Source organism: Triticum urartu, chromosome 5A, assembly GCF_056163025.1.
Source record: "Triticum urartu cultivar PI428250 chromosome 5A, HENAU_Tu73, whole genome shotgun sequence".
Classification (NCBI taxonomy): Eukaryota; Viridiplantae; Streptophyta; class Magnoliopsida; order Poales; family Poaceae; genus Triticum; species Triticum urartu.
In genome coordinates this window covers 439,236,909-439,258,508 of record NC_141877.1, presented here as the reverse complement: position 1 = coordinate 439,258,508, position 21,600 = coordinate 439,236,909, and the positions used below count along the sequence as shown (strand labels likewise).

Below are 21,600 nucleotides of genomic sequence, written 5' to 3'. Positions count from 1 at the left end.
CACGGCGGACACTTGGGCGCGGTTTGCGGCACACACATGAGGGCCCATGAAAGCCAAAAATCCACGGCGGCCACCGCCCAACCTGCTAATTGTTTAGTCCCACATTGCTTTTGGACACGCTTATTCATCTGTTTAAATATCGTCCTCTGCATACAGTGTTAACTTCTTCAGTGTTGTAGTCTTTCCTCATTACGATAGTGTGAATGATGCTCTGGCACTCCATAATCATGGAGTGTCACCGCAAAGATTCGCATTAATCTTCTGAGGTAAATCCGTCAACACTACATGAGTTTTTTATTCTGTTTTTAATATTTAAAAATACAGTCTCTTCGGACACATTATTTTTATATTTATAAAAATAATAAAAAGTTCGCCTACAGTGGACATAAAAGGCGCGGGGGGGGGGGGGGGGGCGACCCACGGCGCGCACGGGCCAAAGCAGGGGCGGCCCACGGCGCGCACGGGCCAAAGCAGGGCCGGCCGGCCATGTGTGCGCCGCTAGGGGCGCCAACCGTCCACAGTGTTGTATTTTTAGTCTCACATTGCTAGTTTCCATGGCTAATAACGTGTTTAAATAGCTTTATCTGTCTACAACATCAAATCTTTAATCGTGGTGGTCATACTTCACTATGCTTATGCAGGTTCTGCTCTGTCACTATAATTATTGTGGACTGATATAGCGTGACCTGTATAAGTGTTGTAAGGTATGACTATCCGCACTTAAAGATTTTTTTGTGCGTTTCGACGGAGATTTTTTTGTAGGAGCAAAGGCCCTGTCCCAAAACGAGTTTTTTCGACATCCTTCAAATGAACCCAAATTTTTTCCATAGTGTTGTACCATCATGACTAGGATGCATGGCAAGTTTCGTGGCTTTTTGCCACTTTATGAATTTTCTATAATTTTTCGGTCGAAACACCTAAAACACTGACCGGACGTGACGCAACGTGCTCTTGCTATCGAAATACGATCAATTTTTGGATTTCGTGTGAGAGTGGGCATACTAACTCACACTCAAAATTTCGGGCCATTATGAAGATGTCAAAAAATTGACCTCGTTCTCCGTAGACCGTTCGTGTAGGAGCAAAGGCCCTGTCCGAAAATGAGTTTTTTTCGACATCATTCAAATGAACCCAATTTTTTCATAATGTTGTACCATCATGATTAGAATGCATGACAAGTTTCATGGCTTTTTGCCACTTTATAAATTTTCTATAATTTATTCGGTTGAAACACCTAAAACACTGACCGGACGTGACGCAACATGCTCTTGGTATCGAAATACGATCAATTTATGGATTTCGTGTTGGAGTGGGCATAGTAACTCATATGCAAAATTTCAGGTCATTCTCAAGATGTCAAAAAATTAACCTCGTTCTCCAAAAACTGTTCAGGTACTAAAAATGTCATTTAAATCAGGTGTGACAAATATTACAAAAATTTAGATATTGATGAAACAAAGTTGTGTAAAGTGCTCAACTATAAAAAATATCAAAAGTAAGATAGATAATAATGATATGATCTGAGTTTACAATGCGCTAGCAACACTCACGCAGCTGCCCGAACAGTGTAACACTGTCCGGGTAGCTGCGGCAGAGCTGCCTCGGCAGTGCAAAGTCAAATCACATTATTACTAACTATCTTATCTGCCAGGGTGCATGAATCCACCTATTTAAGCCGGTCGGGGCGTCCTTCAGCGGGCGAGGTGAGACTAAAAAATGTGCCTCCACCGTACCGAAGACCGCCCCTGCGCCCTGGACCGCTCGCGCGCGCGCCTTCCATGCGGCCCACTCAGCCCACCGAAATCGGCCCACCTTGGCGGTCCTCGCAGCGCCGTGGGAGGCAAGGTCTAAATTTAGTCCCACCTCGCCCGTCAAAGCGCGCCCACACCGGCTTAAATAGCACGCCCCGCCCTACCCCACCGTACTCCAAAAAAAACAATAGCACGCCCCCGCCCTACCCCGTCTCTTTGGGCCCGTGGGCCTTGCAGGGCCGAAAAGCGGTCCCTTTCGCCAACGGATTGATTGGGAACGACTTAGTACGCCTCGCTCGGCTCCGGGCCAGCGGTCTTTTAAAAAAACAAATTTTTGTTTTGTTTTTGCTAATATTATGTAATTTTTTATTGTTTCAAATTTATTTACTTTTCTAATTTTTATAATTTTTTCAATTCAAGTTTAGTTCTGTTGTAATTTTAAATTTTTTACGAGAACAATTTCAAATAATGGTATGTGTTCGAAGTTTAATACAATTTTTTTATTTTCATTCTTTTTTGTACTATTTTTTATTTTCCACCTTTGTTTCATTTTTTATTCCCTTTCCTAATTTTCATAGTTTTTTTTGCATTCCAAGTTTAACTCATTTTTGTTTTTAAAATTTATTTTCATTCTTTTTTGCTAATATTATTTATTTGTCCATTTTTTCTTTTTTTATTTTCTTTTTGCTAATTTTCATACTTTTTTTGCACTTCAAGTTTAACTTTTTCTGTTTTTTAATTTTTTACAATAATTTTATACAATATAACAATTTTACATAATAGTATGAATTCAAACACTCAATTTGTAAACAATATTTTAAAACCATGCATTGAAACACACTCGATATTTCATTATAGTTTTCATAAATATTTTTCATAATACTAGAAATTTAACTTAACTAAACTAAAAACATTACCAAAATAATTAAACATTACTAAATGTTATTTCAAAATTAACCTAAACTAAACTACTCGTCCTCGACGCCGCCGAAGTCTGCCTCGTCGTAGAGGCCGTCGCCGTCGTTGCTGTCGTTGCTGCTGCTGTCATCGTCCAGGGGCACCAACGGCGCGGCCGGTGCAGCCATCGAGTCGGCCACCGCGACGTGGTAGCCGGGGAAGTCCGGCAGGTCCTCTGGGTGGACGGTGACCGGGGCGACCTGCATGTACTCCTGGACGAGGGGCGGCGGCATCGGGACGTTGTTTGACTCCCGGATCGCCGTCAGGTAGCCCGGCATGCCCTCCGGGTCGCCGGCCTCCGCCGCCAGCCGCCTGTAGTCGGCCAGCAACGCCGGCTCTGGTTCCTGCGCCGACTCGGGTGGAGGGGCGCACCTGGACCCGGCGCGCCTGGACCCAGCGTCGTCCCGCGCGTGCGTGCGACGATCGCCGCTGCCGAGGCGGACAGAGCCGCGGTCACCGACGAGGGGCCCGCGCACATGCCGAGGTTCATCCGCGCGCCCATGGTTTCACGGGGGGACCGCGCCTCACCGCAGCGGAAGAGCAAGCAGTCGTAGCTCGTCGGGGCGGGCACGACGTCGGCGATCGCCTGGGCGCGGTGTGGGGCGACGACATCCTCGAAGGAGCGCCCGTCCCACAGGTGGTGCCGCGCCGCGCGGTTGTGCTTGACGGGCGGGCGGGGGGCGGCGTAGGCGTGGAGGCGGCTGTCGTGGTTGTCGGCGAGCCGGGCCGCCTAGCCGGGGTGGTCGGGGGCGTACTGCGGGTCCGCCCGCTCCTCCGGTGAGAGGCGCGCCCGATACAAACCAACAGTGCAGGCGAAGTTCGGCGTGCCGACGTCGGGCACCGGCGCGACAGGCATGCCGTCGACGCTGAGACGCCACCTCGACGGCAGGCGGACGTCGTGCGTGGCGGGGATGGAGAAGTGGGCGAGCTCCTCCGCCTCCTCCAGGGTCAGATTCGGGCGGGCCATCGCCGGCGGCAGAGAGGGGGCGCGAGAGGCAGTGGTGGGTGCCGGCGAGTGGGGGAGGCGAGAACGGGGTGCCACTGACGGCAGGACGGCCGGCTTTTATAGGGGTGTGATACGTCTCCAACGTATCTACAATTTTTTATTGTTCCATGCTATATATTATCTGTTTTGGATATTTATGGGCTTTATTATACACTTTTATATTATTTTTGGGACTAACCTATTAACCTAGAGCCCAGTGCCAGTTTCTGTTTTTTCCTTGTTTTAGAGTATCGCAGAAAAGGAAAATCAAACGGAGTCCAATTGACCTGAAACTTCACGGAACTTATTTTTGGACCAGAAGAAGCCCAAGGAATATCGGAGTTGGACCAGGAGAGTCCCGGGCTGCCCACGAGGGTGGGGGCGCGCCCCCTGCCTCGTGCATAGCCCGGAGGTCCACCGACGTACTTCTTCCTCCCATATATACCCATATGCCCTAAAAACTTCGGGGATCAGAATAGATCGGGAGTTCTGCCGCTAGAAGCCTCCGTAGCCACCGAAAACCAATCTAGACCCGTTCTGGCACCCTGCCGGAGAGGGAAATCCCTCTTCGGTGGCCATCTTCATCATCCCGGTGCTCTCCATGACGAGGAGGGAGTAGTTCTCCCTCGGGGCTGAGGGTATGTACAGTAGCTATGTGTTTGATCTCTCTCTCTCGTGTCCTTGAGGTGGTACGATCTTGATGTATCGCGAGCTTTGCTATTATAGTTGAATCTTATGATGTTTCTCCCCCTCTACTCTCTTGTAATGGATTGAGTTTTCCCTTTGAAGTTATCTTATCGGATTGAGTCTTTAAGGATTTGAGAACACTTGATGTATGTCTTGTGTGGGATACTCGTGGTGACAATGGGGTATTCTATTGATCCACTTGATGTATGTTTTGGTGATCAACTTGCGGGTTCCGCCCATGAACCTATGCATAGGGTTTGGCAAACGTTTTCGTCTTGACTCTCCGCTAGATACTTTGGGGCACTCTTTGAAGTACTTTGTGTTGGTTTGAATAGATGAATCTGAGATTGTGTGATGCATATCGTATAATCATACTCGCGGATACTTGAGGTGACATTGGAGTATCTAGGTGACATTAGGGTTTTGATTGATTTGTGTCTTAAGGTGTTATTCTAGTATGAACTCTAGGATAGATTGAACGGAAAGAATAGCTTCATGTTATTTTACTACGGACTATTGAATAGATCGATCAGAAAGAATAACTTTGAGGTGGTTTCATACCCTACCATAATCTCTTTGTTTGTTCTCCGCTATTAGTGACTTTGGAGTGACTCTTTGTTGCATGTTGAGGGATAGTTATGTGATCTAATTATGTTATTATTGTTGAGGGAACTTACACTAGTGAAAGTATGAACCCTAGGCCTTGTTTCAACGCATTGCAATACCGTTTACGCTCACTTTTATCATTAGTTACCTTGTTGTTTTTATATTTTCAGATTACAAAAACCTTTATCTACCATCCATATGCCACTTGTATCACCATCTCTTCGCCAAACTAGTGCACCTATACAATTTACCGTTGTATTGGGTGTGTTGGGGACACAAGAGACTCTTTGTTATTTGGTTGCAGGGTTGCTTGAGAGAGACCATCTTCATCCTACGCCTCCTACGGATTGATAAACCTTAGGTCATCCACTTGAGGGAAATTTGCTACTGTCCTACAAACCTCTGCACTTGGAGGCCCAACAACATCTACAAGAAGAAGGTTGTGTAGTAGACATTAGGGCGGAGAGGGGCGGGGTGGGTACCGGCGATTAATGCCAGCAGGCGAGGGGGCGGCGTGCGCAGGCGGTCAAAGCGGTGGCATGGAAAGGCGGCGAACGCAGGCGTCAGCGTGGGAATCGACGCCGCGCGTGGGCCGACGCCGATGATTAGAGTCCACACTGCGGCGATTCGACGGGGCGCTGCACGGCGTAAATGGCCACCGCAATCCGTGCCGGATTAATGCGGGGACGGCGGTGGTGGACTAAGTACGTGTGGGCCGCCCCTCACACGGGCGTACACCGCCACGTACGGCGTACAGCGGACCGTACATCCGCGCGCCGCGTTACGCCGCGCCCCCTCTAAAATTCCCATCCTATCCCTCCTCACTTATCGTACTGAAGAGGTATCTTCTAATCTGGGCCGTCGATGTGTCCAGGGGGTGTACCGAAGAAGTGGTATATGTATTTGCTTCCGATGTGGTCGTCCTCCTCCTCGGTGAAGCCGCCGCGTGCTACCTCTTGAGCACTGCGTTGGTTTTCCCCGAAGAGGAAGGGATGATGCAGCAAAGTAGCGTAAGTATTTCCCTTAGTTTTTGAGAACCAAGGTATCAATCCAGTAGGAGGCTACACGCAAGTCCCTCGTACCTGCATAAAACAAATAAATCCTCGCAACCAATGCAAATAGGGGTTGTCAATCCCTATGAGGCCACTTACGAGAGTGAGATCTGATAGATATGATAAAGATAATATTTTCGGTATTTTTATGATAAAGATGCAAAGTAAAATAAAGGCAAAGTAAATAGCAAAGTAGTAGGAGAACAATATGATAGAGATAGACCCGAGGGCCATAGGTTTCACTAGTGGCTTCTCTCGAGAGCATAAGTATTCTACGGTGGGTGAACAAATTACTGTTGAGCAATTGATAGAATTGAGCATAATTATGAGAATATCTAGGCATGATCATGTATATAGGCATCACGTCCGAGACAAGTAGATCGACTCCTGCCTGCATCTACTACTATTACTCCACTCATCGACCGCTATCCAGCATGCATCTAGAGTATTAAGTTCATAAGAACAGAGTAACGCTTCAAGCAAGATGACATGATGTAGAGGGATAAACTCATGCAATATGATATAAACCCCATATTGTTATCCTCGATGGCAACAATACAATACGTGCCTTGCTGCCCTTACTGTTACCGGGAAAGGACACCGCAAGATTGAACCCAAAGCTAAGCACTTCTCCCATTGCAAGAAAGATCAATCTAGTAGGCCAAACCAAACTGATAATTCGAAGAGACTTGCAAAGATAACCAATCATACATAAAAGAATTCAGAGAAGATTCAAATATTATTCATAGATAGGCTTGATCATAAACCCGCTATTCATCGGTCTCAACAAACACATCGCAAAAAGAAGATTACATCGAATAGATCTCCACAAGAGAGGGGGAGAACATTGTATTGAGATCCAAAAGGAGAGAATAAGCCATCTAGCTACTAACTATGGACCCGTAGTTCTGAGGTAAACTACACACACTTCATCGGAGAGGCTATGGTGTTGATGTAGAAGCCCTCCGTGATGGATGCCCCCTCCGTCGGAGCTCCGGAACAGGCCCCAAGATGGGATCTCATGGATACAGAAAGTTACGGCGGTGGAATTAGGGTTTTGGCTCCGTTTCTGATTGTTTGGGGGTACGTGGATATATATATATATAGGAGGAAGAAGTACGTCGGTGGAGCAACAGGGGGCCCACGAGGGTGGGGGCACGCCAGGTAGGGTAGGGCGCGCCCCCCTACCTCGTGGCCTCCTGTTACGTGCCTTGGCGTAGGGTCCAAGTCTCGTAGGTCTTATCTGTTGAGAAAATCACGTTCCCGAAGGTTTCATTCCGTTTGGAGTCCGTTTGATATTCCTTTTCTTCGAAACCCTAAAACAGGCAAAAAACAACAATTCTGGGCTGGGCCTCCGGTTAATAGGTTAGTCCCAAAAATAATATAAAAGTGGATAATAAAGCCCAATAATGTCCAATAATAGTAGATAATATAGCATGGAGCAATCAAAAATTATAGATACGTTGGAGATGTATCAAGCATCCCCAAGCTTAATTCCTGCTCGTCCTCGAGTAGGTAAATGATAAAAACAGAATTTTTGATGCGGAGTGCTACTTGGCATAATTTTAATGTAATTCTTCTTAATTGTGGTATGAATATTCAGATCCGAAAGATTCAAGACAAAAGTTCATATTGACATAAAAATAATAATATTTCAAGCATACTAACTAAGCAATTATGTCTTCTCAAAATAACATGGCCAAAGAAAGTTATCCCTACAAAATCATATAGTCTGGCTATGCTCCATCTTCACCACACAAAATATTTAAATCATGCACAACCCCGATGACAAGCCAAGCAATTGTTTCATACTTTTGACATTCTCAAAACTTTTTCAATTTTCACGGAATACATGAGTGTGAGCCATGGACATAGCACTATAGGTGGAATAGAATGGTGGTTGTGGAGAAGACAAAAAGGGAGAAGATGGTCTCACATCAACTAGGCGTATCAACGGGCTATGGAGATGCCCATCAATAGATATCAATGTGAGTGAGTAGGGATTGCCATGCAACAGATGCACTAGAGCTATAAGTATATGAAAGCTCAAAAATAAATTAAGTGGGTGTGCATCCAACTTGCTTGCTCATGAATACCTAGGGCATTTTGAGGAAGCCCATCATTGGAATATACAAGCCAAGTTATATAATGAAAAATGCCCACTAGTATATGAAAGTGATAACATGAGAGACTCTCTACTATGAAGATCATGACGCTACTTTGAAGCACAAGTGTGGTAAAAAGGATAGTAGCATTGTCCCTTCTCTCTTTTTCTCTCTTTTTCTCTCATTTTTTATTTGGGCCTTTTATTCCTTTTTTATGGCCTCTTTTCTTTCTTTCTTTTTCTTTTTCCTTTTTTTATTTTTTGCCCGGAGTCTCATCCCGACTTGTGGGGGAATCATAGTCTCCATCATCCTTTCCTCACTGGGACAATGCTCTAATAATGATGATCATCACACTTTTATTTTTCTTACAACTCAACAATTACAACTAGATACTTAGAACAAAATATGACTCTATATGAATGCCTCCAGCGGTGTACCGGGATATGCAATGACTCATGAGTGACATGTATGATAGAATTATGAACGGTGGCTTTGCCACAAATACGATGTCGACTACATGATCATGCTAAGCAATATGACAATGATGGAGTGTATCATAATAAACGGAATGGTGGAACATTGCATGGCAATATATCTCGGAATGGCTATGGAAATGCCATAATAGATAGGTATGGTGGCTGTTTTGAGGAAAGTATATGGTGGGTGTATGATACCAGCGAAAGGTGCACGGTATTAGAGAGGCTAGTAAAGGTGGAAGGGTGAGAGTGCATATGATCCATGGACTCAACATTAGTCATAAAGAACTCATATACTTATTGCAAAAATCTACAAGTTATCAAAGCAAAGTATTACGCGCATGCTCCTAGGGGGATAGATTGGTAGGAAAAGACCATCGCTTGTCCCCGACGCCACTCATAATGAAGACAATCAAAAAATAAATCATGCTCCGACTTCATCACATAACGGTTCACCATACGTGCATGCTACGGGAATCACAAGCTTCAACACAAGTATTTCTCAAATTCACAACTACTCAACTAGCACAACTTTAATATCACCATCTTCATATCTCAAAACAATTATCAAGCATCAAACTTATCATAGTATTCAACACACTCATAAGAAAGTTTTATTATTAATCTTGTGTACCAAGCATATTAGGATTTTAAGAAAATTACCATCTATTTAAGACTCTCAAAATAGTCTAAGTGAAGCATGAGAGATCAATAGTTTCTATAAAACAAATCCACCACCGTGCTCTAAAAGATATAAGTGAAGTACTAGAGCAAAATTATATAACTCAAAAGATATAAGCGAAGCACATAGTGTATTCTAACAAATTCCAAATCATGTATGGCTCTCTCAAAAGGTGTGTACAGCAAGGAGGATTGTGGTAAACTAACAAGCAAAGACTCAAATCATACAAGACGCTCCAAGCAAAACACATATCATGTGGCGAATAAAAATATAGCTCCAAGTAAAGTTACCGATAGAAGTAGACGAAAGAGGGGATGCCTTCCGGGGCATCCCCAAGCTTTGGCTTTTAGGTGTCCTTAGATTATCTTGGTGGTGCCATGGGCATCCCCAAGCTTAGGCTCTTGCCACTCCTTGTTCCATAATCCATCAAATGTTTACCCAAAACTTGAAAACTTCACAACACAAAACTTAAAGTAGAAAATCTCGTGAGCTCCGTTAGCGAAAGAAAATAAAAGACCACTTCAAAGTACTGTAATGAACTCATTATTTATTTATATTGGTGTTATATCTACTGTATTCCAACTTCTCTATGGTTTATAAACTATTTTACTAGCCATAGATTTATCAAAATAAGCAAACAACACACGAAAAACAGAATCTGTCAAAAACAGAATAGTCTGTAGTAATCTGTAGCTAGCACAAGATCTGGAACCCAAAAAATTCTAAAATAAATTGCTAGATGTGAGAAATTTATCTATTAATTATATGCAAAAATAATTAACTAAATATCACTTTACAAATAAAAATGGCAGCAGTTCTCGTGGGCACTAAAGTTTCTGTTTTTTACAGCAAATTCAACAAGACTTTCCCCAAGTCTTCCCAACGGTTCTACATGGCACAAACACTAATTAAACACAAAAAACACAACCAAAACAGAGGATAGATAAATTATTTATTACTAAACAGGAGCAAAAATCAAGGAATAAAAATAAATTGGGTTGCCTCCCAACAAGCGCTATTGTTTAACGCCCCTAGCTAGGCATAACAAGCAAGAATAGATCTAGGTATTGCCATAATAGTAAGATAGATTATTAAAACTCATCTCATATTCTCTATATTCGGCGGCAAGTTTTCTTTGAGGCAAGAAAAAGTAATCAAAAGGGCTAAATTTAATGGGACAAAAGTCCCCAAGATCAACCTTGGGAGGTATAGGTTCCTCCTTTGGTCCTTCATATTGCACAACCAATTCATCATTATAAGCATTCTTTTGACAGAACTTTGTGAGCCTATATTCAAGAGAATATCCTAGTTCATTATTTCGAATAGCCAAATCATCATTAAGTTCAGAGATTCTGTCAACTAAAACATCGGTAGGAACCCTTTTTCTAAGATTTTCATTGAAAGCAACATAATCTAGAGATTGAAAATGCGTTATTTCTTCTTGATCAAAGAGGATAGCCTCTATGGGAGGACGGCAAGCGTACACCCTATAATGTGCAAAGATTTCTTTGGCCTCTTTTATTATGAATCTAAACTCATGAGCCAAAAAGATAGTAGCGGCACGCTTAACAGAAGAATGCTCAATATTAGAAAATTCCAGAAAAATCCTTTGTATGGAAGGATGCATGTGCATGAATTGTCTTTCAAGTTCAACTACAAGCATGGCAATAGCGTCCGCAAGATTACTAGTTCTATGAAGGATAGAACTACCCATAGAAGGTAAAGCACCGGCACAAGTAAAGAAATCTTGAATAACTAATTTTCCAATAATATTACCACTACCAACACGGAATCTTTTTATATGTGAGATAGTGGGTTCTTTAGTAGGAGCATCAGAATTATTATCAACAATAGTTTCCCCGATTTCAGACATAGAGGCAGAAGGTAAAGGACTAGCCATAATGACAAGCAAACAAACTAACACACAAGCAAACAAAAAGGCAAACGGGCAAAAAGAGGCAAATAGAGAAAGAAAGGGAGGATAGAGAGAGAGGGCGAATAAAACGGCAAGGGTGAAGTGGGGGAGAGGAAAACAAGAGGCAAATGGCAAATGATGTAATGCGGGAGATAAGGGTATGTGATGGGTACTTGGTATGTTGACTTTTGCGAAGACCTCCCCGGCAACGGCGCCAGAAATCCTTCTTGCTAGCTCTTGAGCACTGCGTTGGTTTTCCCCGAAGAGGAAGGGATGATGCAGCAAAGTAGCATAAGTATTTCCCTCAGTTTTTGAGAACCAAGGTATCAATCCAGTAGGAGGCTATGCGCAAGTCCCTCGTACCTGCACAAAACAAATAAATCCTCGCAACCAACGCAAATAGGGGTTGTCAATCCCTATGAGGCCACTTACGAGAGTGAGATCTGATAGATATGATAAAGATAATATTTTTGGTATTTTTATGATAAATATGCAAAGTAAAATAAAGGCAAAGTAAATAGAAAAGTAGTAGGAGAACAATATGATAGAGATAGACCCAGGGGCCATAGGTTTCACTAGTGGCTTCTCTCGAGAGCATAAGTATTCTACGGTGGGTGAACAAATTACTATTGAGCAATTGACAGAATTGAGCATAATTATGAGAATATCTAGGCATGATCATGTATATAGGCATCACGTCCGAGACAAGTAGACCGACTCCTGCCTGCATCTACTACTATTACTCCACTCATCGACCGATATCCAGCATGCATCTAGAGTATTAAGTTAGAAACAGAGTAACACCTTAGGCAAGATGACATGATGTAGAGGGATAGACTCATGCAATATGAAGAAAACCCCATCTTGTTATCCTCGATGGCAACAATACAATACGTGCATTGCTGCCCTTACTGTCACTGGGAAAGGACACCGCAAGATTGAACCCAAAGCTAAGCATTTCTCCCATTGCAAGAAAGATCAATCTAGTAGGCCAAACCAAACTGATAATTCGAAGAGACTTGCAAAGATAACCAATCATACATAAAAGAATTCAGAGAAGATTCAAATATTATTCATAGATAGACTTGATCATAAACCCACAATTCATCGGTCTCAACAAACATGCCACAAAAAGAAGATTACATCGAATAGATCTCCACAAGAGAGGGGGGTAACATTGTATTGAGATCCAAAAAGAGAGAAGGAGCCATCTAGCTACTAACTATGGACCCGTAGGTCTGAGGTAAACTACTCACACTTCATCACAGAGGCTATGGTGTTGATGTAGAAGCCCTCCGTGATCGATGCCCCCTCCGGCGGAGCTCCGGAACAGGCCCCAAGATGGGATCTCGTGGATACAGAAAGTTACTGCGGTGGAATTAGGGTTTTGGCTCCGTTTCTGATCATTTGGGGGTACATGGATATATATAGGAGGAAGAAGTACGTCGATGGAGCAACAGGGGGCCTACGAGGGTGGGGGCGCGCCCCCTACCTCATGGCCTCCTGTTACGTGCCTTGGCGTAGGGTCCAAGTCTCCCGGGTCTTATATGTTGAGAAAATCACGTTCCCGAAGGTTTCATTCCGTTTGGAGTCCGTTTGATATTCCTTTTCTTTGAAACCCTAAAATAGGCAAAAAAAGCAGCAATTCTGGGCTGGGCCTCCGGTTAATAGGTTAGCCCCAAAAATAATATAAAAGTGGATAATAAAGCTCAATAATGTCCAATAACAGTAGATAATATAGCATGGAGCAAGCAAAAATTATAGATACGTTGGAGACGTATCACCACGCCGGAGCGCCGGGCGGAGGTACTTGAGCCAGCGTAGGCGGCAGCTCTTGCCACAGCGGCGAAGCCCTGCCTTGTGCGGCAGCGTTGTCCAGTTGCCAGCGTTGGGGAACCTGGCGACAAAGGTGGTGAGGATGGCATCCTCCTCCCGCGACCACGCCCCCTGCTTCACCGTCGCCTTGTTGCAGCACGACGACTTCCCCATGGATCTGATTCCAATCCTCCACCCAATGCTGCATACCACGCGTTGATCTCCTGGCTACTCTCAGCGACATCTTCTGCCTCTCCTTTTGTCCTTGTTGCTTGACACTTGTTTGTGGTCACAATTATGTAGGTTGTTTTCCTCATTCTCCATATCACCATTAAATGCACCATTGCCACAAAACACCTCTTCAAAGTCTTCATTCTCCTCATCGATGCTTGAAGCCTTGTTGTACTCCACCTCTTCATCGTAGATGCTGATGGACACTTCTCCATCTTCATCATACTCTTCTTCTTCATTATTGATGTACACTTCTTCTTCTTCTTCTTCATACTCTTCTTCTTCTTCTTCATAATTGATGTACACTTCTCCCTCTTCATCATACTCTTCCACCACCTCCTCCTCATCATCATCATCAAACGGGTGCTTGATAACATACCTCACATCTTTAACAATGGGGATGCCGTTTTCATCCTCATTAAGATCCATCACGACGAGGTCATTGTGCTCAGTGATCCCGTAGGGACCATCTTTGTGGAACACGATATCAAAAACATATGTGTATGGCTTCTCCTTCCGTCCAGGCACCCACGCTCCGCCCGGGGTGACACAAGATGACTGGGCAGTTCCAGTTGTTGGTCGTGACGGCAACAATATCGTCCTCGATGGACCGCATGAGTACCTTTCGTATCTCGAAGAAATAAGAGACATCACCGCCGATGGAGTCTAGCCCGGGGAGCGGAAATGTTGTCCTAGGGAACGGATTATGCAAGAGGTAGCTACGTCATTCGTCCTTGGTGTTGGTGCAGTAGAAGGCGAGCCATGTGCTATCAGTAGTGCAGATGGAGGTCGTGTTTGCGGGGAAGGGTAGCCCATCAGGGCCGGTCCTGAGATTTTGGGGGCCCGGGGCGAAACTACAATCCGAGGCCCTTCGGGGCCCTTAATATAAATGCCTAATTAATTACCATCATATATACATATAATTTGTATCAAAGAAAATAATTAAGTGCGTCCAAAATGATTGTGCATATCAAATAATGTATTACATATTACCTTCAAAATTTTCTTCTAACATTCTGAGATGCAAAATCACTAACGATAGTATCAATGTCAATTTCATCAACCAAATTTTTCTCGATGCATAAAGTTGCCAAGCCATTTAACCTCTCTTGCAACATTGTAGATCTCAAGTAGTTCTTCAACAATTTCAACTTCGAAAAACTTCTTTCAGCTGATGCCACAGTAACAGGCATAGTAAAGAAAATCCGATATGCAATAGCAATATTTGGATAACAATCAGCTTCCCTTGCAAACTCAAAAATCTCCATAGCGGACATTGTTCTATCGGGCAAAGTTGACTGCATAACAATTAACTCAGAAATCAGATCATTTAAATCAACATCAGATGAACCACCCGAAGAGAAAGCACTTGCAAATTTTGTACAACTGTCTTTAAGTTCAGAACGGTCCAATGACTTCAAGGCCGTTGAACTCATTAAAAATCCAAATATATTTTTGAATGACTCAAGTTCGTCAAATCTGATTTTCAGTGAAGTGGCCGCCTTATCAACCATAATCAAAAAATAATTGACTTTAAAATCCTTCTCAGCTTCCAATATCGCTTCATCATTGTCATCTTCATCAAATTGTTTCTTCCTAGAAACACGACGCTTTACTGGAAATGATGGCTCTACACCCATTTCAGCTACGATTTCTTTGGCAATGATCACACTAGAATCAAACCCTTCCTCTCTATAAGTGTCAAAATAAGTCCTCATACCATCTATTTGCTTTAAGGCAGTCTCAATGCACATGGATGGTGATTGCAGCTTCCTGCTTACTGAATCTACAGCAAATAGAATGTCATGCCAAATGACCATGCCAAGTATGAACTCATAGCTGCCAAGCACATCAAACAAATTTTTTGCATCACTCCTATCCTTGGGTTTGGTACCACTATCTTCACTTAACTCAAGTAAAGCTAATCTTATGTTAGGAGCTTGAAATCTAATTGCTTTAACACTTTTGATACGACTCTCCCAACGAGTATTGCTCAACGATTTCACAGTCAAATCTGTCACATGGCTAACAAAAACTTTCCATCTTTTCGTAGAACCACTGAATAATACATATATTCGTTGCACAATTCCAAAAAAAGAAACAGCTCTACCACAAGATTTAGCCATATCACAAAGGGTAAGATTAAGACTGTGGCAAGCACATGGCATATACAAAGCTCTTGGATTTACCTCAAGCAACCGACTTTGCACCCCCTTGTATTTTCCTTTCATGTTGGATCCATTGTCATAACCTTGGCCCCTAATATCATCAATATTAAGACCGAAGGACTTCATAGAATCAACCAATACCTTGAAAATTCCCAAACCAGATGTGTCCTCCACTACCAAAAAAGCAAGGAAGTACTCCACAATTTGTATTTTTCCATCAGATATATGAACACATCGAACCAACAAACTCATTTGTTCTTGATGACTCACATCCGGGGTACAATCTAGGATAACAGAGAAATATTTGGCCACTTTGACAATCTTGAGAATGGAATTTGTAATGTCACTAGCCATAAGAGAAATCAACTCGTTTTGAATTTTATGGCTAAGATAATGGTGATGGATCTCTTTATCTTGAATACGCCTAAGATGATCTTGCATTACCAAATCAAACTCTGCAACCATCTCCATACAAGCTAAAAAATTTCCATTACAATCATCATAAAGTTGCTCACTGGATCCTCTAAAAGCCAAATTGCGCTTACCAAGAAATTTCACAATGACAACAATTCTTAACAAAACTTGCCTTATGCGTTCTTTCTCCTTTGTGATTTGTTGCTGTAAATCTTTGTCAATTGTTTCATGCTTGCTCAGTCTAACTCTCAATTCATTCCATGAGTTCATGTTGGTAATATGGTCGACACTAGCTTCGTGCTCTTTCAGTCTCTCATTAATATGCCTCCAATCACAAAACCCATCATTCCCCATTGCACTCTTGCATTTATCAGAATTGAAAAGCTTACAGCAAAAACAGAACACTTTCTTTGTGTGTTTTGAAAACACTAACCATTTTCTATCACGCACCTCTCCATTGCTCATCTTTCTTGAGTAATGGCTATACGAAAAATGTCTTAAATTTTCATCCAAAGGATATTTAGTGTTTTCTTCTTCCCTTTTAGGCCCCTTTTCCACTAATATGTCCCTCGCTTTGTTATCAAGATTACCCCAATTGCTTGGATCATAAATATCCACACTAACTGGTTCCTCATCAACACTAGTAGATTCTGCCGCAGATGAATTAAATATGGGCTCATGATCACTCACATTGGTATCACCCATGTTGACATCGGCATTGCCTTCTGTAGGCGTATCGCCATCATCTTCTGAATTGCCATTAGTTCGGTCACTCGCAAGAACTATCGCCAACTCGTCTGGATTTCTTGGCGTGCTCGTATAGCTCTTATAATATTTAAAAAGAGATCCGCTCAATTCTTCTTTCTCCTCATCTGCCTCCTTCTTCTTCTTTCTTTTTTGACTTCCGGATGGATACTTTCTACCCGTACTCGACATGACCCTGCTGAAAGTGAAAGGAACAATTCACTTTAAAATTAACACAAAGCTAATTAAAATATTACATTAAGTATAGAAGATCATCTAATATAATAAGAATCTGCTAGGGCATGGTACACGGTATAGTACCTTCTCTCTGTAATCTAATCTGGCAACGTGGGCGCAATGATTCGAGCGCCCTAAAAACGAATCCCTGTTAATCTCTCCGATCGATCGAGAAATTGGGAATTAGGATTAGAAAGAACAGAAATAGGATGAAGATCATGCGAGGGAAGAGGCCGCGCCCAAACATACCTACTGCAGTCGCAGCCAAGGTCGAACTCGAAGAGATCCTGCTGCTCCAGTCGTCGCGCACTCGGCTACTCGCGTGAGTCGCGTCGTTCGTTCGTGAGGAACAGCGGAATAGGAAAAGGGCAGGGAACGATCAATCCTAATTCCTAAGTTACAGGAAATCAACCCAACGATTCCTTTCCTCTCCGATCTCTCCTGACCACGTACGTGCAAACATGGGCCAGGCCCAACAGCGTATTGGGATTTTTTTTCCTAGGCTAGCACGCGAGGCTGAGGCGCTGAGCGAGGCGGTGAGAGATTTTTTCCATCGAAGACCTGTACGTATACCTAACGTACGTATACCTGGGAGGGGGCCCCTGGCTTTTGGGGGCCCGGGGCGGCCGCCCCGTTCGCCCCTCCCCAGGACCGGCCCTGTAGCCCATGATGCATAACGTGATTAGGAAACGTGACGAAGGTGCCACATCATTAGGCTTCTCGATCGCCACATCATTGAAGCGCCACCGGCCGCTCGTCTGTCTGGCTCGCTTTGACCAACATGAATGTCGTTGAGTCACGCCCGTACTAGAGATGCACTGACCGGCATGAATGCGTGCCCACCGCTTCTCGCGAAGAGGTTTTGGGTGGGGCAGGGTGTCAGACGCGTGTGTGACAACGATCCAAACACTCGAAAAGCCCTTGGTCTGTGTCTACTTTGCAGGAAAACGAGAATCCGGACCGCTCCATGGGCCGCCGCCTGGGATGACAAAACACTTCCAAACCGCCGGGTCGTGATGGTTATGGGCGGTTTGAAGGTCCGCGCTGGTCGCTGGCGATACCTTACTTCGCTGGCGGCCGTGGAAGGAAGAGAACAGAGTTAAGCGACTAAGCCTAATCATTTTGTTCACATGATTGAACCAAATATGGTTTTGTAAAAACATGTTTATAGTCCAAAGAAAGATCTATGTAAATTTATCTATACCAATATAAAAAGACCTAAATGGGTAGATCCAAACCATCTCGACCGTCAAATCATGTTATCTAGCGGTTCAAATCGCTCTAATGTTGAGCACCAAACACATTTAACGCTCTAATTACCCACCACTGCCATTGGTTATAAACACGTTTTGACTCAACGCTATCCCATGAAATCTGCCATATAATTAATATCCTACCTTCCCGTGAAAAAAGTAATTGATATATTACCAAATACCAATGTGCAACATATATATCTTACCTAATATAGCGTACAACTAATATTCTACCTAATATAAACGTGCATTGCACGTACATTATTAATAGTCAATATAAAAAGACCCAAAGAGGCAGATCCAACTAATTTCGGCCATCAACTAAGTCAATCCAACGACCTAGACTACTCCAATGGCGAGCGTTCAACGTGTTTAACGTGCAATTAATATCATACCAAATATTGCACTAATCATAGAATTAACACATAAATAATAACATACCTAATATCCGCGTGCAATTAATATATTGCTTAAATATCAACGTGCATTGCACGTGCGCATTTACTAGTCTTAACAAAAAAACTAACTAAAACTTGTTTTCCTAAAATTTCTCTCAAAACCTGTTTCCGAAAACCCCAACGTTAAATTTTCTAATCCAAACAACCACTTAGGGCTGGCTACACTTCATTAGAGGATCTACAACCAAACTTGGTAAATCCGGCCCCTCAAATACCCACGGACGCGTCCGGGCGCATTCGCGGGCATTGACTGGGCACCCCTCAAATAATGTAATCCACATCCGGACATTTCAATTACCATATCTCAAATCCATACAAACTCATGCAACTACGTCGACGCACATGCATTGTTCGGCTACTCCATCACACTATACTAAACATACCATCGGATTACCAAAATTTTGCATGTTTGGTTATGGTGGAGTTCACCCATGGCTGGTCTTGCCCTTCCCGACGCCCTTGACATGCTTCTCGTGGAAGTACCGGTCGAAGACGCAGTACGGATCGAGCCGGATCTGCTCGTCGCCGGAGCTGTCCTCCTTCTCCTCCTTCAGTGGCAGTCCGGCCATGACATAGACCGTCCGATTCTGCTCTTGGGCGAGGGCGCGCATATTCCTCCGCTGCCGTCTCTTCACAATGCAGGCGCGGATGACTTCCTCCTCAGCGGCTGCCTGCGCCACTGCATCAGCCGCCACCACCGCTGCCATTTCCATCGCGATACGGGCCTCGGCGGCCCTTATCCTCTCCTTCCCACGGCGGGCCGCCCGTTCCTGGTGGGACTCATAGTCTACCCGACCGGCGATGGGGAAGGAGAGGTGTTCCGGCTGCCGGGACCGCGAGGATCCAGCACCAGAGGACCCGAGCGCCCAGTGAGCCGACGCTATGGCGTCACGGCAAACGGATCCGTCGGTCGGGCGGGCGTTGTCCTCCCGCGAGCGACGGTGTGCAATGCGGACTGCCATTGCCCCCCCCCCCCCCCAATCCACACGGGGTGACACCCAGTCGACAGATCCGGACTGGCCAGAGTCCGATCTGCAGCCTGCCATGGCGGAGAAGGCCGGAAACCACCGGAGGTGAGCTCGGGTGGCGGATGGGAGTGGAGTGAAGTGGTTAGGGTTTGCTCCGGTGAGCGGATGGAGACGAATATAAATAGGGTCAGGTGGGCCAGCATAGGTTGGGTCCGACGTAAAGGGTGTGCACGGACGTCCCCATATCCCGTCCCATATTTGAGCTGGGTATGGGGGTGCCAGTTAGCCCGAACGTTCGAGGCCCGTTTGAGGTGTTCGTCTAGGTCGAAGAAAGTGACCGGTCAGTGACCAGCCGGTCCGTCCCGACATATGAGACGGGGTTGAGGCGCCCGGCTGTAGTAGATGCTCTTAGCAGAGAGACGCATACGCCTCTCGCAAAAAAAAAAGAACGAAACGCAGGTGTAACGTGCTCGCTTGCTACAAATTTGAGGATACTTTTTGTTTCTTCGTTCTCGTGCGCCGAAACGACGTGGTTGAAATCGTGTCCTATCCGTATCGACGTGTGGTCAGTGCGTCCTTTACATATGAGATTCTTTGCGGATCCTTTCTGTATCGAGTCGGATTTCCTTCCCCTCTTCCATGCAAATCCCCCTTGAACGCACCTATTATTATATACTCTATATATCCCTCAAAGAAATTTATATACTCTATATATTACCACGTAATAGGTACACGTGCGACGCAGCTTTTATCTTCCAAAGGTTTATTGAAAGTCATATTCAAAGGTAACGCAGCTTTTATCTGTGGACAAGCATCGGCACCACAGTAGATCGGCTCGAGCCATGCCGGCGACTTTGCGGCCTTCTTCTCATCAGTGGGCCGACCTCCTGCCGGAGCTCCTAGGGCGGGTCATCGACCGCCTCCCGCGCCCCGACGATCGTGCTCGCTTCCGTGCCGTGTGCCGTCCATGGCACCTTGCCATGCGCCAGCATAATCGTCCGCAGCTGCCATGGATCATCTACTTGGATGGCACCTTTGTCACCTTCCCTGATCATGGTATTCATCACGGGCTATCACTCCCTGACGACATGACCTTCATCGGCGTCTATAACAACTGGCTCGTCTTTTACCGGATCGCTAACGGTAGGCGTATTCATCTCTTGCATAACCCTTTCACAGAATCAACGGTGCCGCTCCCAGGGCTCGACTCCGTCATCGATGATACCTCTGACCTGTTCGAGATTCGGAAGGTAATCATGCCGTCGACCGAAGATGATATCATTGCGGTGACGACCAGCAATTGCAATTACCCGATCATCTTGTGTCGCCTTGGGAAGCCCGGCGCATGGTGGCCCCAACGGGGAGAGATGCCGTATGCGTCTATATATGATGTCGTGTTCTATAGAGGCAAACTATGTGGGATCACTAAGGGCAATGATCTTGTTGTGATGGATATTGGTGAAGACAATGACGGAATCCCCGTTGTTAAAAATGTAAAGTATATTATCAAGCACCCACCGGGTGATGATGATGAGGAGGAGGAGGAAGAATACGAAGACGATGGACAAGTGTCGAGCAATGACGAAGAAGAAGAGGTGGTGTACAATGAAGCGTCAAGCATCGACGAGGACGACGAAGAGTTGGACGATGCATCGATTGTCAACGACGACTCTGAGGATGATAAGGTAACAATGAACAAACCGGCAAACAAGGACAATAACTTTAACATTGATGACCACGAAGAAGTGTTGAGCAATGAGGATGAAGAAGAAGTGGATGATGGAGATTATGATGATGGGTCGAGTATCTTAGGTGATTCGTTTTTTCAAGGCATGAGACCGAACACCTTGGACTACATGGTTCCGGACGGCACTGAGCAGCTCTTTTGTCCACACGGAGAAGACCTAGATGCCATCATAACCAGTCGACATCTCTTTGAGTCGAATGGCAAGTTATTCATGCTCAGGCGGCAACAATATGTGCCTGTATTCTCTCGTCGCTACAATCTTAAGATCGAGGTCTTGGAGGCAGACGTCAAAACAGGCGTATGGATTCAGCGGATGGACGGCGTGCCAGGTGCATTCTTCGTGAGCCAA

General features: G+C 44.6%; 1 protein-coding gene across 1 annotated transcript; it reads right to left on the bottom strand.

The window, feature by feature from the left end:
* Positions 1-14,257: 14,257 nt before the first annotated feature.
* LOC147971803 (uncharacterized) lies at positions 14,258-16,198 on the bottom strand. The gene has a single exon (XM_087524129.1). It carries the CDS (start codon positions 16,196-16,198, stop codon positions 14,258-14,260), a length of 1,941 nt encoding a protein of 646 aa, XP_087380255.1.
* Between the last annotated feature and the right edge of the window lie 5,402 nt (positions 16,199-21,600).